At 44.1% G+C, this 14,559-nt stretch overlaps 1 protein-coding gene across 7 annotated transcripts in view; it reads left to right on the top strand.

Moving 5' to 3' along the window:
* Positions 1-14,559, top strand: part of ITSN2 (intersectin 2) — a 317,097-nt gene that overhangs the window by 299,787 nt on the left and 2,751 nt on the right. For all 7 annotated transcript variants that reach the window (XM_033939784.1, XM_033939780.1, XM_033939783.1 and 4 more), the window contains 4 exons: positions 2,710-2,831; positions 5,923-6,005; positions 9,552-9,635; positions 10,050-10,223. In XM_033939784.1, the coding sequence (XP_033795675.1) occupies positions 2,710-2,831; positions 5,923-6,005; positions 9,552-9,635; positions 10,050-10,223 (463 nt within the window). The remainder of the gene's footprint in view (positions 1-2,709; positions 2,832-5,922; positions 6,006-9,551; positions 9,636-10,049; positions 10,224-14,559) is intronic.

Below are 14,559 nucleotides of genomic sequence, written 5' to 3'. Positions count from 1 at the left end.
AAGAATCCTGTTAAAGCAGGGCAGAAATGGCTGAGCGTACAAAAGGTGGCGTTTAGATGGCTTTTATGTGCTGGTTCAGTATTTTCTTATCTGAGATTAGCTTGATCTATCTATTCAAGTGGATCAATGTATCTTATGGTTTGAGACCACAATCCTTTTTTCATTTCCAAAGGTAAGAGGGGCAAAATATTCCATTGGCATGGGCATATCAGGCAGCTAAACTTTGGAGAACCTTACCAGATCAAATTGGGCTGATAAGAACTTATTTGTTTAGGGAATATGTATTGAATAAGTTATAATATGTTCTGTTATTTTAATTCTTATTCTTTGATACTGTTTTTACTTTTTACGTTGAACCATTATGAACTTCTTGAGGTAGTAACGGTATATAAATAAAATTTGTATTGTATTTTGCCAAGGTCACAGCTCTAGATAATTTAGAAACGTGAGCAAGAATAACTAGTATTGCCACATAAGTCAAACAAGTCACTTTGGGATCTTTTACTAAGCAGCATTATGTGCTAACATGTAATGTAATGTAATGTAATGTAATTTATTTCTTATATACCGCTACATCCGCTAGGTTCTAAGCGGTTTACAGAAAATATACATTAAGATTAGAAATAAGAAAGGTACTTGAAAAATTCCCTTACTGTCCCGAAGGCTCACAATCTAACTAAAGTACCTGGAGGGTAATAGAGAAGTGAAAAGTAGAGTTGGAGGAAAAATAAAAGAAAATAAACATTTTAACAAGACAGCATTGATCTAAATACTTTGGAAGGTAGAAGAGAGGAGAGAAAGGAATAGAAGCATGATGAAGTGATGAAGTGGAGCAAGTAAGTTTAGGAGGAGCGATTGACGTTTCCAGAAAGGGCTTCTTCAGGGAAGAGACTTGGCAGACAGTCCCAGGATGCCTATGTCTCCTCCCCTGCGATGTTCTCCCATCCATGCATTCCCTCCCAGACACACTGCCCGTGCCCCAGACGCTCCAAGGAGGCTGCACCAGATGAGGCCCACGGTGAATGCAGGATTCTCTCCTCTGCGGGAAAGCCGCCCGGAGCCGACAGTCGATCTTCTTAGCAGATTGCAGGGGGGGAAGAGTTAACACTCTTGGTAGTATCGGGTCTGTGTGCTCTCGGTGGTTGTGGCTGGTCTCGTTGCTGCTTAGGTGTAAAAGCAGTTGATCTCCACTGCTGCTGATATTTAAAAGCAGGCAGATTGATCTCTCCAATGGACTGCAGGGGGAGGAGTTCACACTCCTGGCAGGATCGGGTCTGTGGGCTCTTGGTGGTTGCGGTAGGTCTCGCTGCTGCTTGTATGTAAAAGCAGTTGTTTTTCTACTGCTGCTGATATTTAAAGCAGGTAGATTGATCTCTTAAACGGGATATAGGGGGAGGAGCTCACATGCCTGGCTGGATCGGGGCAAGGGCTCCTATTATAGGCAGCTGGTCTTGCTGCTACTTAGGTGTTAAAGCAGTTGATCTTCCTAGCGGACTGCAGGAGGTGTGGAGCTCACACTCCTGTCATGATCTGGTCTATGGGCTCTTGGTAGTTGCGGTTGGTCCCAATGCTGCTTAGGTGTAAAAGCAGTTGTTCTCCCACTGCTGCTGATATTTAAAAGCAGGTAGATTGATCTATCCAATGGAATGCTGGGGGAAGATCTTATATGTCTGGCTGGATCGTGGCAAAGGGTTCCCGGTAGTGGCGGCTAACATGTCTCTAACATAGCAAATGTAACCAGATTGCAGCTGCTTTTCTCTCTTCCTTGATGATGCTTTCATGGCAAACATTTGTTTATAGCTGGTAATGGACAGAAGGGTTGAACTGAAATGCTATCAGCACAGATGTGAATTTATTGCTTTAGCTATGTTCTCAATATAAAGGAAGAGGTTTCTGGTTCCCCTTATTGGAGTCTTGCTTTAGCTGGTAAATAATGTCCTTTCAGCTCCTCTCTGCACTGAAGTGTCATCATACGGTTTAAGTCAACTTTCTTAATAAAAATCTTTATTCGTTTTATAACTTACAATAAGTGTGTCAGTGAGTTAAAAAATTTTCACATCAAATAGAACACTTAATATTCAGCAATAATACAAATCATATAACTTATCTCATTCCCTCCCATAGCAGATGTAAAACATAAGTATTATATGATTAAATTTTTCCCCCCTATCATTCTTATATTGTTAAATAATAAACTAAAAATTACCCCCCCTCCCCCAGTATTGAACTCGTAAATTTAAGGGAAAAAATGGAATCTATTCATTACAATATTTTGTTAACGGCTCCCACACATCTTGAAACTTCCGTAAATACCCCTGCTGTGTAGCTATTGCTCTTTCCATTTTATATATATGGCACAATGAATTCCACCAAAAATTATAATTCATTCTATTCCAGTTCTTCCAATTACATGTAATTTGTTGTATGGCAACCCTTGTCATTATAAGCAAAAAAGCTTGTTGTTATTTGAAGATATCTGACTTTTTGCCCTCATTGATATGCCAAACAATATAGTATCATAGGTCAATGTCCCCGGGTTTTCTAATAAACTATTAATTTGGCCCCAAATTGATTTCCAACTTTCTTTTTTTGGTCTAAGTGCTCTTACATTGATTTTTTTTTCTCTTTTACAGATTATGGCATGTTTTTGATATCTTATTTTTTTAAAACATATTTATAACACTGAAATTTTTTTCTAAATTTTTTCAGCCAATTTTCTTAAACGAAGTGCTAGTGAAACTGCCAACTGATCCATCCAGTGAGGAGCCTGTCTTTCACATCTCTCACATTGATAGAGTCTACATCCTGAGGACAGAGAACATCAACGACAGGTGAGCAGAGTTTGGCCTAGAGACCCCTTTCTTTCTGAGATACATGGCATTGCCTCTGATGGAAGATGAACATAAGAATAGCCTTACTGGGTCAGACCAATGGTCCATCAAGCCCAGTAGCCCGTTCTCACGGTGGCCAATCCAGGTCACTAGTACCTGGCCAAAACCCAAGGTGTAGCAATATTCCATGCTGCCAATACAGGGCAAGCAGTGACTTCCCCCATGTCTTTCTCAATAACAGACTATAGACTTTTCCTCCAGGAACTTTTTCAAACCTTTCTTAAAACCAACTACACTATCTGCTCTTACCACATCCTCTGGCAACACGTTCCAGAGTATTTCCCTGTAACTTTGAGTGTCCCCTAGTCTTTGTAATTTTTGATGGAGTAAAAAATCAATCCACTTGTACCCGTTCTACTCCACTCAGGATTTTGTAGACTTCAGTCATATCTCCCCTCAGCCATCTTTTTTCCAAGCTGCAGAGCCCTAACCGTTTTAGTCTTTCCTCATACGAGAGGAGTTCCATCCCCTTTACCATCTTGGTCACTCTTGTATGAACCTTTTACAGCATCACTATATCTTTCTTGAGATAAGGAGACCAGAATTGAACGCAATACTCCAGATGAAGTCGCACCATGGAGCGATACAGGGGCATTATAACAGTCTTATTAACCATCCCTTTTTTAATCATTCCCAGCATCGTATTTGCTTTTTTGGCCGCCGCCACACATTGGGCGGAAGATTTCATCGTATTATCTACGATGACACACAGATCCTTTTCTTGGGCGCTAATCCCCAAGGTGGACCCTAGCATCTGGTAACTGTAATTCAGGTTATTCTTCCCAACATACATCACTTTGCATTTGTCCACATTAAATTTCATCTGCCATTTGGACGCCCAGTCTTCCAGTTTCCTAAGGGCCACCTGCAATTTTTCACAATCCGCATGCGTTTTAACAACATTTAACTATACAACAGCAGCTGATGATTTGTCATAATAGCTCGTTGTAAAGAAATGATCCTGTTCACTGAACTCATTTTGCAGCCAACTATGCAACTTAATATTCTCCAAAGACAAGCAGGTATTATTAAAAAGGGTATTACAACCAGAACGAAGGAAGTAATCATGCCGCTATACCGCGCGATGGTACGACCACATCTGGAATACTGTGCCCAATATTGGTCGCCGTACCTAAAGAAGGACATGAAGATACTTGAGAGGGTTCAGAGAAGAGCGACAAGAATGATAAAAGGTATGGAAAACCTTTCATATGCAGAGAGGCAGAAAGGCTGGGGCTCTTCACCCTGGAAAAGTGGAGACATGATAGAGACTTACAAGATCATGAAGGGCATAGAGAAGGTAGAAAGGGACAGATTCTTCAGCCTATTGGGAACTACAAGAACAAGGTGGAAATGTTTCTTCACTCAGAGGGTGGTGGACACCTGGGATGCGCTACCGGAGGATGTGATAGGACAGAGTACATTAAGGGGATTTAAAGAGGGATTGGACAAGTTCCTGAAGGATACGGGGATTGAGGGATATAGACAGAGGTAGAGATAGGATCATGAAAGGGTATAGATAGAAGAAAAATGGGGATTAAAGGGTTTTAGACAAAGAATCACTTACAGGTCATGGACCTGATGGGACGCCGCGGGAGCGGACTGCTGGGTGAGATGGACCCCTGGTCTGACCCGGCAGAGGCAACTTCTTATGTTCTTATGTTCTTAGGTCACCTTACATGCTAGTCAACCATAAAAGTCATCACAACCAGTGCTCCCTCTAAGCGGGCGGGTGTTGTGGGCAAAATTTTTTTCGCTGTGCGCTACAAATATCGGGCGCCAGCGCCAACTCGCCCGATTCTCCTCTCGCCACGGCCTGCCATCTCCGTACGCCGTGCGCTGTGACGTAAACTTGTGCGCTGCGATGCAATATTTTGTGCGCCAGCGCACGCCAGCGCAGCTTAGAGGGAACACTGATCACAACTATACTGCAGGATTTTACATGCTGGGAAAATGTAGGTTAATCATCTGCAATTTAGAGAATGATACAGGGCCAAATTTGTTCTCCATCACTCAGCATGTGAGTTAGGCACCAGTAAATTAGGCCAGGTAAATTCTGGCCTAATATACTGACGCCTAGCAATGCCTACGTTTATAAGGGACGCCTAGCAGTTGATTGACAACCACACAGACCAGTGCCTACAAGGTAGGCGCAGTTAGGTGCCTTTGATAGAATCCTGCCTTTCAAATTAAGCTCAAAAGTAGCCCACAAAAAACAAAGCTAAAGTGCTTAATAATCTGTATATAATATATAAAACAGTAAGCAAGGAACAGATTCCAGGTAGAGGAAGACAAAATAGATTCAGTATAAATATTCAGTATGGCATGTCTGGATAAAGTTAACCAGATTTCATCTGGATGTTTCAGTCCAAAAAAGTGCCAGGTTTCAGGTTTAAAGTTAACCAAATTTGTCCAATTAAATTTAGCCTGCTATTTGTGCAGCTCAGTTTAACAGGTTGAAGAATCTCTCTGCTGTGTCTGAACTAACCAAAGCCCTGCTGCCAAGCCTCAAACTATCTCTTCTGGGGGAGGCTAAGTTTTGCTGTCATAAGTTGAACAGACAAAATTTAATTGGTCAGAGGGGGAATTTTGAAATACAAACATTTGTCCAAGTGACTACTAAAGATGCCAAATCTTCCAAATGTCTATATTGTTTATTATTAAGAAGATAGCTGTAAGTCATCATTTTCAATGCATAGCCTGTGCTAATTTCCTTCAGAAATGCAGTGCTAATTAATATTCCCCTAATCGTTTCCATTTTCCCTTTCAAATACACATCTTCAGCATACTTTTGCTGTGCAGAGAAGCAATTATCAGGTTATCTTGTCACCAACAGTAGTTCCATTATTGTAAACAAGAGTTGGTATGATGAGTACTTTGATTTATTTATTTATTTTTTTTAAAAGGCCGATTCCTTTCCTCACATGAAAAACATAAACACTGCTTAAAATAGAGATAGGCTTAAAATATTTTTCATGATTGATGAATGCAGTGTAATGGTGAAAGTTGCTAACATGATGAATTTTTGTAGGACTGCCTGGGTTCAGAAGATTAAGGCTGCATCAGAACTCTTCATTGAAACAGAGAAAAGGAAGAGAGAGGCAGCTTATCAAGGTACCATCCATAAGTGTCATGATTTACATGGTGAAAAGGGAGTGCAATTGGCAGGTCTTTCACTGGTTTGGGGCGTTAAGTCTAGAAGGTACAGATATTGCAGCAAGGTGATCAGATAGGGCAAAGTCCTCCACATGCTACAGTATCTCCTCCCAACAGATTGTCCTTGATTGGCAGAGGCTGGCCTTGAAAATCATATGATATTTCTATTGCTATGAGTCTTGGACTCTGCATGGCAAATCAGAGACGTGATGCAGTAATATAGTAGCAATGGGCATTACTAGACTCTGATACCTGGTTATGTTTCCACTGATAATATCATACTTACGGTACTTCCAGTGTTACAATGGATCTTATTCCATGGATGGCAAATTTGGTACACCGCTTTCAACAACTCACCCACTTAGGCACTACTCACTTTGAAAGTGCAGATATCAGCTCACTAGGGTCAGTGGCGTAGTGAGGGTGAGAAGTGTTCTGGGCAGTGGCGCTCCTTCCCTGATCCCGCCTGCCACACGCCCTCCTTCCCCGATCCTGAATGCCACGTGCCTCCCTCTTTCCTTGCGCTGAACCTCTAGTTGAAGTTGTTGCTCGCAGCAGTCAACGATGTGCTCCTCGCAACACTGTCAGCGTCTCTCTGACACCACTTCCTATGTGTGGCCTGGAAGTGAAGTCAGCGGGAGATTCAAAAGCGAGTCAAAGGATACCAAGACTTTTTGGTTTCATATGTTTTAAGTTTTGAATATTTCTATAATTGTTCTTTCATGTAAAAAGTATGTTGTAGGGATGGGCACCAATCGCTGGCGCAGACCTTATCTCCGACGTCAGAATTGACATCGGGGGAAGGCTTGTGGGCCCGATTGCATGCTGCCGGCCCTTCCCTTCATGGAGTTACGGCAGCAGTGGGCGAGCAGTAGACCAGGGAGGAGGAATCAGCGCGGCAGGGAGAAAGGTAGGCAGGCTTCAGTGAGGGAGGGAGGCAGGCAGGCTTTGGTGACGGAAGGGAGGAAGGACAAAGGCTGGAAGGCAGTGAGGGTGAGGGGGCAAGAACTCAGGACATAGGAAGGAAGGAGGGAGGGAGGGAATAGAAAGAGACAATTGTTGGGCCTGAGGAAGTAAGGAAGGAAAGAATGAAAAAGAAAGAAAGAAAGAAAGAACTATCTAGTGCAACCAGAAATCACCAGACAACAAAGGTAGGATTTCAATTTAATGATCAAAATCTGTCTGCTGCAGTATATTTGTCTATTTTTCTAGGGGGCTGGGTTCAGAGGTACAATTTGGTTCTGAATATTTTTTTCTTGGTTTTTCCTCCTCTAAATCTAGGGTACGTCTTATGGTCAGGTGCGGCTTATGGAGCGAAAAATAGGGTACAGTGGTGCCTCGCATAACGGACGCCTCGCACAGCGAACGCTGCGCACAACGAACTTTATGTCTTGATCCGTACAACGAACTTCGTTTCACACAACGAAGTCGCCCGAGCTGCATCCTTCCGCGCAGGCACTGCGCTTAACTGCCCTCTCTCCGCCTGGTTCCCTCTTGCCCCCCCCCGACTCCCCGACACGATCGGGGCAAAAAGGAGCCCAAGCCCTCTTGCCCCGCCGATTCCCCAACTCCCCACACAATATCGGGCCAGGAGGGAGCCCAAGTCCTCCTGGCCACGGCGACCCCCTAACCCCACCCTGCACTACATTACGGGCAGGAGGGATCCCAGGCCCTCCTGCCCTCGACGCAAACCCCCCCTCCCCCCAACGACCGCCCCCCCCTAAGAACCTCCGACCGCCCCCCCAGCCGACCCGCGACCCCCCTGGCCGACCCCCACGACACCCCCAACCCCCTTCCCCGTACCTTTCTGTAGTTGGCCGGACAGACGGGAGCCAAACCCGCCTGTCCGGCAGGCAGCCAACGACGGAATGAGGCCGGATTGGCCCATCCGTCCCAAAGCTCCGCCTACTGGTGGGGCCTAAGGCGCCTGGGCCAATCAGAATAGGCCCGGGAGCCTTAGGTCCCTCCTGGGGGCGGGGCCTGAGGCACATGGGCCCAACCCGACCATGTGCCTCAGGCCCTGCCCCCAGGAGGGACCTAAGGCTCCCGGGCCTATTCTGATTGGCCCAGGCGCCTTAGGCCCCACCAGTAGGCGGAGCTTTGGGACGGATGGGCCAATCCGGCCTCATTCCGTCGATGGCTGCCTGCCGGACAGGCGGGTTTGGCTCCCGTCTGTCCGGCCAACTACAGAAAGGTACGGGGAAGGGGGTTGGGGGTGTCGTGGGGGTCGGCCAGGGGGGTCGCGGGTCGGCTGGGGGGGCGGTCGGAGGTTCTTGGGGGGGGGGGGGGGGCGTTGGGGGGGGGGGGGGTTTGCGTCGAGGGCAGGAGGGCCTGGGATCCCTCCTGCCCGTAATGTAGTGCAGGGTGGGGTTAGGGGGTCGCCGTGGCCAGGAGGACTTGGGCTCCCTCCTGGCCCGATATTGTCGGGGAGTTGGGGAATCGGCGGGGCAAGAGGGCTTGGGCTCCCTTTTGCCCCGATCGTGTCGGGGAGTCAGGGGGGCAAGAGGGCTTGAGCTCCCTCTTGCCCCGATCGTGTCGGGGAGTCGGGGGGGGCAAGAGGGCTTGAGCTCCCTCTTGCCCCGATCGTGTCGGGGAGTTGGGGGGGGCAAGAGGGCTTGAGCTCCCTCTTGCCCCGATCGTGTCGGGGAGTCGGGGGGGCAAGAGGGCTTGAGCTCCCTCTTGCCCCGATCGTGTCGGGGGTGCCAGGGACCACAAGGAGTCACCCACCGTACCACCCGATTCGGGTAAGCCCAGGTATCGGTGGGTGGCTTATTTGCGGGGGGGTGCCTTATTTTACATTTTTTTCTAAAAAGGGGGGGCTGTCTTATTTGATGGCCCTGCCTTATCATCGGGGAAACACGGTAGAAAAAAAAAAAAAATGAACAGTTAAGTCCCAGTTTTTGCCGCTGAGACTCTGCCCTCTCACTGTAAAATTAGACTCTACTTAGTCTGTCTTTAAATTTAAAAAATGTGTGTTGTTTTAAAAAACAATTATGTTTTTAGATGTATCTAAATAAAAATAATAACCAAAAATTTATCTTTTTTTATGTCATCTTAGCATATTTTATGCTACAGAACGAATTATTTTTTTTAACATGTATTGTTATGGGAAAACGCGTTTCACACAACGAACGTTTCACATAACAAACTTGCTCCTGGAACGGATTAAGTTCGTTGTGTGAGGCACCACTGTACTTTAAAATGCCCTTCCGACTTGTTAATGTGATATATCAATAGTGGGGGGATATGAATCTCTAAAATAATTTGGCTGTACACGAGATTGCAATAAACAGAACTAAATATATAATGCATTATCAGTTGTATTTTTTAGACAACAAAATGTGAAAAAATTTCCCGAATGTGAAGACTTCTACAAGGCACTGTATAAACTGCTTTTCTTGAACACAATGCAACCCTAAGCAACTCACAATGGTTCTTTTCTTTGGAAATATTCAGTTGAGAATAGTCCAAATAAGGTTCACCTCTGGTTTTGTTTCCTTGCAGCACGCTCACACAAATCATCAGGGATAGGACGCCTTATGGTCCATGTGACTGAAGGAACAGAATTAAAGGCCTGTAAACCCAATGGTAATACTCTACACCTTTTCATTGCTATAGCTGTACATTTTACTTAAACCGCTACAGGTTTAGCATTTTGACTCCTTGAAAACTGAATGAACTGTAAAAAGAGCTGTACAAATTATGATTCTATAATTTATTACCTAGCATATTAACATTTGTGAACTACTTATAGCAGTGTAGTATTTTATTTACTTATTAAAATCATGTGCATTTCACCAATCCAAAGTCCTAAGAGGATATTATGTAAGCATACCTTATTGAAAGAAAACAAAATACACAGCATGCAAAGAGAGGTTTAGGATTTCCTTGCCATCCATGTAGTAGCCATGTCTACACACCATCACCAGTATAACCCTTTCAATGAATTTTTTCTAAAACATTCAGATCATTTAAATAAATACATTAATGTTTCCTATTTAGGAAAGAGCAATCCATATTGTGAAATCAGCATGGGATCGCAGAGCTATACTACCAGGACTTTGCAAGATACTTTAAGTCCAAAGTGGAATTTTAACTGTCAGTTCTTCATCAAGGACCTGTATCAGGATGTGCTGTGCATCACTGTATTTGACCGGGATCAATTTTCTCCTGATGGTATGTTTTGATAGTTACGGTTCTCATTTTAATAAGGTGATGCTTAATCTTCCCATGCTCTGACTTGCATCTGACAATGGAAAGTGATGTTAAAATAACCTCCCCCCAAAAAAATAGTGAAAACAAATTAACAAAGTAGGTGGATGTAAATGATAGCTTCATAAGACCGACAAATTTGAAAACTCAAGCCTTTGAGCCTCAAGAAGACTCCTCCATACCTACAACTTATTTTATTCCAGATGTGTTTATTCAGATTTTAACAGGTTCAACTGAGTCAAGAACATTACATAACATTAGCAGTAAATAGAACACAAAATGAGATAATATCTAAAAGGAAAAAAGGCACAAATCAAATCCAAAACAAGAGTTACATAGTTATTGTCCAAAATAGAAAGAGATTATAAAGCATCCAAATCTTATCTTCCATGCCCTGGCTATAACAGATCTATCAGCTAACTATAGACAATTTGTCATATGTCCTCTATAGAGAAGGGAAAGTGGATTGTATATTAATGCCCAGTAATATAAAGCTCTAATTAAATGGTACAGGGAATGGGATATCTGTAATTTGGTACAAAAAGGACTGAATTTGCTTCTAAAAGTTTTGAATAGAAAAATGATCCAACGTTTCCACAATTCCTCTAGCAAAGATGAAAATCTTATAAGCCCAATCACTAAGACATTTAGGCCCTGATTCTGTATAGGACGCCCAGGAGAGGTGTCCTATACAGAATTGGTCCTACACTAAACCCCGATTCTGTAATTGGTGTCCATGGTACAGATGCCGGTTAGAGAATCGGGTTAAATTAGACGCGGCCGCTATACTTATGGCAGCAAGGGATCTCCCTGCTGCAATATGTATAGCGGCCGCCTGTCCCATCGCCGACAGGAGGATGCCCAATCCTCCTGCTGGAACCCCCCTCCCCCCAAACTGGTAATCGCCGGCAGGAGGATGCCCAATCCTCCTGCCGGAAAGCCCGACGACCCCCCCCCCAAAAAAACTAACCTCCCTCCCCCAACTAACCTTTACATGTTGGTCGGCTGGACGGGTCTTGCTGCCGTCCAGCCGACGGGCCCGCCTTGTGGAAATGAGACAGGCCCGCCCCTTCCCGGCCCATCCCCGCTAAATCTAAGGCCTGATTGGCCCAGGCTCTAGAAGCCTGGACCAATCAGGCCTTAGGCATAGCAGGTCCGCCCATCCCCACTAATCCTAAGGCCTGATTGGTCCAGGCTTCTAGAGCCTGGGCCAATCAGGCCTTAGATTTAGCGGGGATGGGCCGGGAAGGGGCGGGCCCATCTCATTTCCACGAGGCGGGCCCATCGGCTGGACGGCAGCAAGACCCATCCAGCTGACCAACATGTAAAGGTTAGTTGGGGGAGGGAGGTTAGTTTGGGGGGGGAGGAGGGTCGTTGGGTCATTGGGCTTTCCGGCAGGAGGATTGGGCATCCTCCTGCCGACGATTACCAGTTTGGGGGGAGGGGGGTTCCGGCAGGAGGATTGGGCATCCTCCTGTCGGTGATGGGACAGGCGGCCGCTATACTTATTGTAGCAGGGAGATCCCTTGCTGCCATAAGTATAGCGGCCGTGTCTACTTACAATGTAGACCAGCATTTTGCTGGCCTACATTTTAAGCGTCTCTTCCTCTACTAGGGAGACGCGTAGGGCCGCCTAGGTTCGCCTAAGGCCCTTAGGCGAGCTTAGGCATCTTGCGGGCCTCCCTAGGCTCTCGGAGGGGCCTTCAATATAGGCGGCCTGCCTGGGGAGCATTTTTTAAAAATACGTGCATCCCGATTGGCTGATTAGACAGCTGTAGGACGCCTACAGCTGCCTAAAATTGGGACGCACTTTGGAGAATCAGGGCCTTAGAGGTGAGATATTTATTTTTATTCATTTATTTATTTAAAAATGTATATACCACATATAACTATGCAGTTTCCATACAACATACATAAAATCTTGTTGCCCTCTGATTATCACATATAACATAGACATGTCTAAACAACATCTTTAATCGTCCCTGTTATGATAGAGATAGAGAACAAATTCAATCAATTCAGAAATACAAGCAAGCTTTAAATCATACATTGATGTCAGAAAAATTCTAAGATGATAATCAACTGAAATATACCTGTGTAGTTAACAAGGCAGTAGAGACTGAGCATTTAAACAGACACCCATAAAAGAATCCAAAAAGCTTCCCTGTCTGATACCTACATTTTAAAGGGCAATATTGTAAAGGTTGAATTTTATGTGGGGTTTTTGTTCCTTTTCTTTGGTCTTCATCATAAGGTATATGGGAACAGACTTAAAGATCTCAATATGTATTTTTTAATGGGTATAACTTATGGGCAGACTGGATGGGACCGTTCTGCTGTCATTTACTATGTTACTTTGGAAGAAAGGCAGGAAAGGGGAGATGTGGTAGAGACGTTTAAGTACCTATGTGGCATAAATGTGCATGAGGTGTCTCTCATTTGAAAGGGAGCTTGGGAATGAGAGGGCATAGGATTAAGTTAAGAGATGATAGGCCGCAGCTGGAGGGCACCTAGAAATGTGCATATGTCGAAGTGATGATGTCATGTACATGCATGACATCACATTGATGTCTGCATTTGTGTGAAGGCCCTCCAGAAGGAGCCCTAAGCCGCCAGTGAGGGTTGCTGGAGTAGGAGAGGCACAGAGAAGAGGAGAGGGAGGGACCGGCAAGGAGAAGAGGTGTGGCTGCCTGCTCACTGCCTACAGGATGTGCCTCTTGCTGTGAGAGACAAGTCCTGTAGGCAGTCAGCTGGCGCCGGCACCACTCCTTGCCGGAATCTTCCCGCACACAGTTTGCGATACACTGGAATAAGTATTTGGATAGCAACGATGAATATATATATTAAGATAGGCGCTAGCCAACATAAATTAGAAAGGCAAATATAATTAGCACAAAATGTTAACTGTAGATTTAAGTTACCCCGATGGGATCGGCCTGCTAGCTACAGACTGAGTCTGAATTCTCAAGCAGGCAGAGCTTCAAATTTGGGTAAATTTTTCATCAGCATATGTTAGGGGGAGGTAAAGTTTCTAGAAGCCATAAATGACTGCTTTTTGGAGCAGCTAGTCAGGGGACCAACAAGAGGGGGATTCTACTTTAGATCTAGTCGTCAGTGGAATGCACAACATGGAGCAAAGACATTACTGTCATAAGGTCTCTTAGTAACAGTAATTAGAACAAAATCAAATTTGACATAATCACCAAAAGGCGGATATTAACTACTGTAGTAGCATTTAACTTTAACTTCTATGATAAAATAAGGAGATCAGTTGAAAAAATTATTAAATGAATGGTTGCAAACTTGAAATTCATGAAGCTAGGAAATTCTTTCAAATTTCATTTTGAAAACCCAGTTACAATGTATACCATAAATGAAAAAGATTGAAGGAAGACCAGATAACTGCAAGCATGGTTAAATATTGAGGCAATTAATAAAAAAAAAAAAAATAAAACCTTTGAAAAAATGGAAAGCAAATCAATAAAGAACATATATGCGAGGCGCCAATAAGTTAGCTGTAAAACAATACGGAAGTTAACAAAATAATTCCTTGTTCCTGAGTTGTTATAGGAATTACAAAAGTTTGTAAAAGGTGTGTTCATAAGAGAAAGCAGCACATACTGAAAACACTGAGCCTTGTAGTTTTAATCGTCATAAACAGATTTTAAACCTCTTCCAAAAGGTGTGTGTCAGTGTTCCAAAAACAGTAGATCAAACTTGTGTACTTACCTGTCAGCTCAGGAGTTTAGAAAGAACACAAGAACTTCCATACTGTTTAGTATTTGGATGCAGAAGAACTCCAAAACTGAACATGATGTTCCAAATGAAACATCAGCAATGATCTAGAAGGGAGTATTATCACCTCCTTTTTGTCTGCTGGTTATAGTTCCCTGACAATCCTCTGAGTTTGGCAGCTACCTCAGCGTGAAATAAGAGAGAGATCTGAAAATTCCCGTAGCTAATTTGAATAGATCTTAGCCGCTTGGCTATCCTGCTTTGTCATCAAAACTGAGTTAGGTATTATTCCAGTGCAATAGGTGAGCTGCAGCATAAGGAATCCACTTCAGATTTTTCATTCTGCCTCTGCTGAACTTCACTGAGTTCTCTAGCTCCACCTACAGTTCTTTCCTTCTGCACGCGTGCTGCAGGAGTGTTTGTTCTGCTCTCCCCATTTTATTATTTTTAATTCTATGTAATTTCATCCCTTTTTTTGGGGTAATTTGGTACATGGAGCAAATTTGAAGCTCTGCCTGCTTGAGAATTCAGACTCAGTCTGTAGCTAGCAGGCCGATCCCATTGG

The sequence above is a fragment of the Geotrypetes seraphini genome, chromosome 3, assembly GCF_902459505.1.
Source record: "Geotrypetes seraphini chromosome 3, aGeoSer1.1, whole genome shotgun sequence".
Taxonomy (NCBI): Eukaryota; Metazoa; Chordata; class Amphibia; order Gymnophiona; family Dermophiidae; genus Geotrypetes; species Geotrypetes seraphini.
The sequence above is the reverse complement of the archived record's forward strand: the minus strand, read 5'-3'. Positions and strand labels throughout refer to the sequence as shown.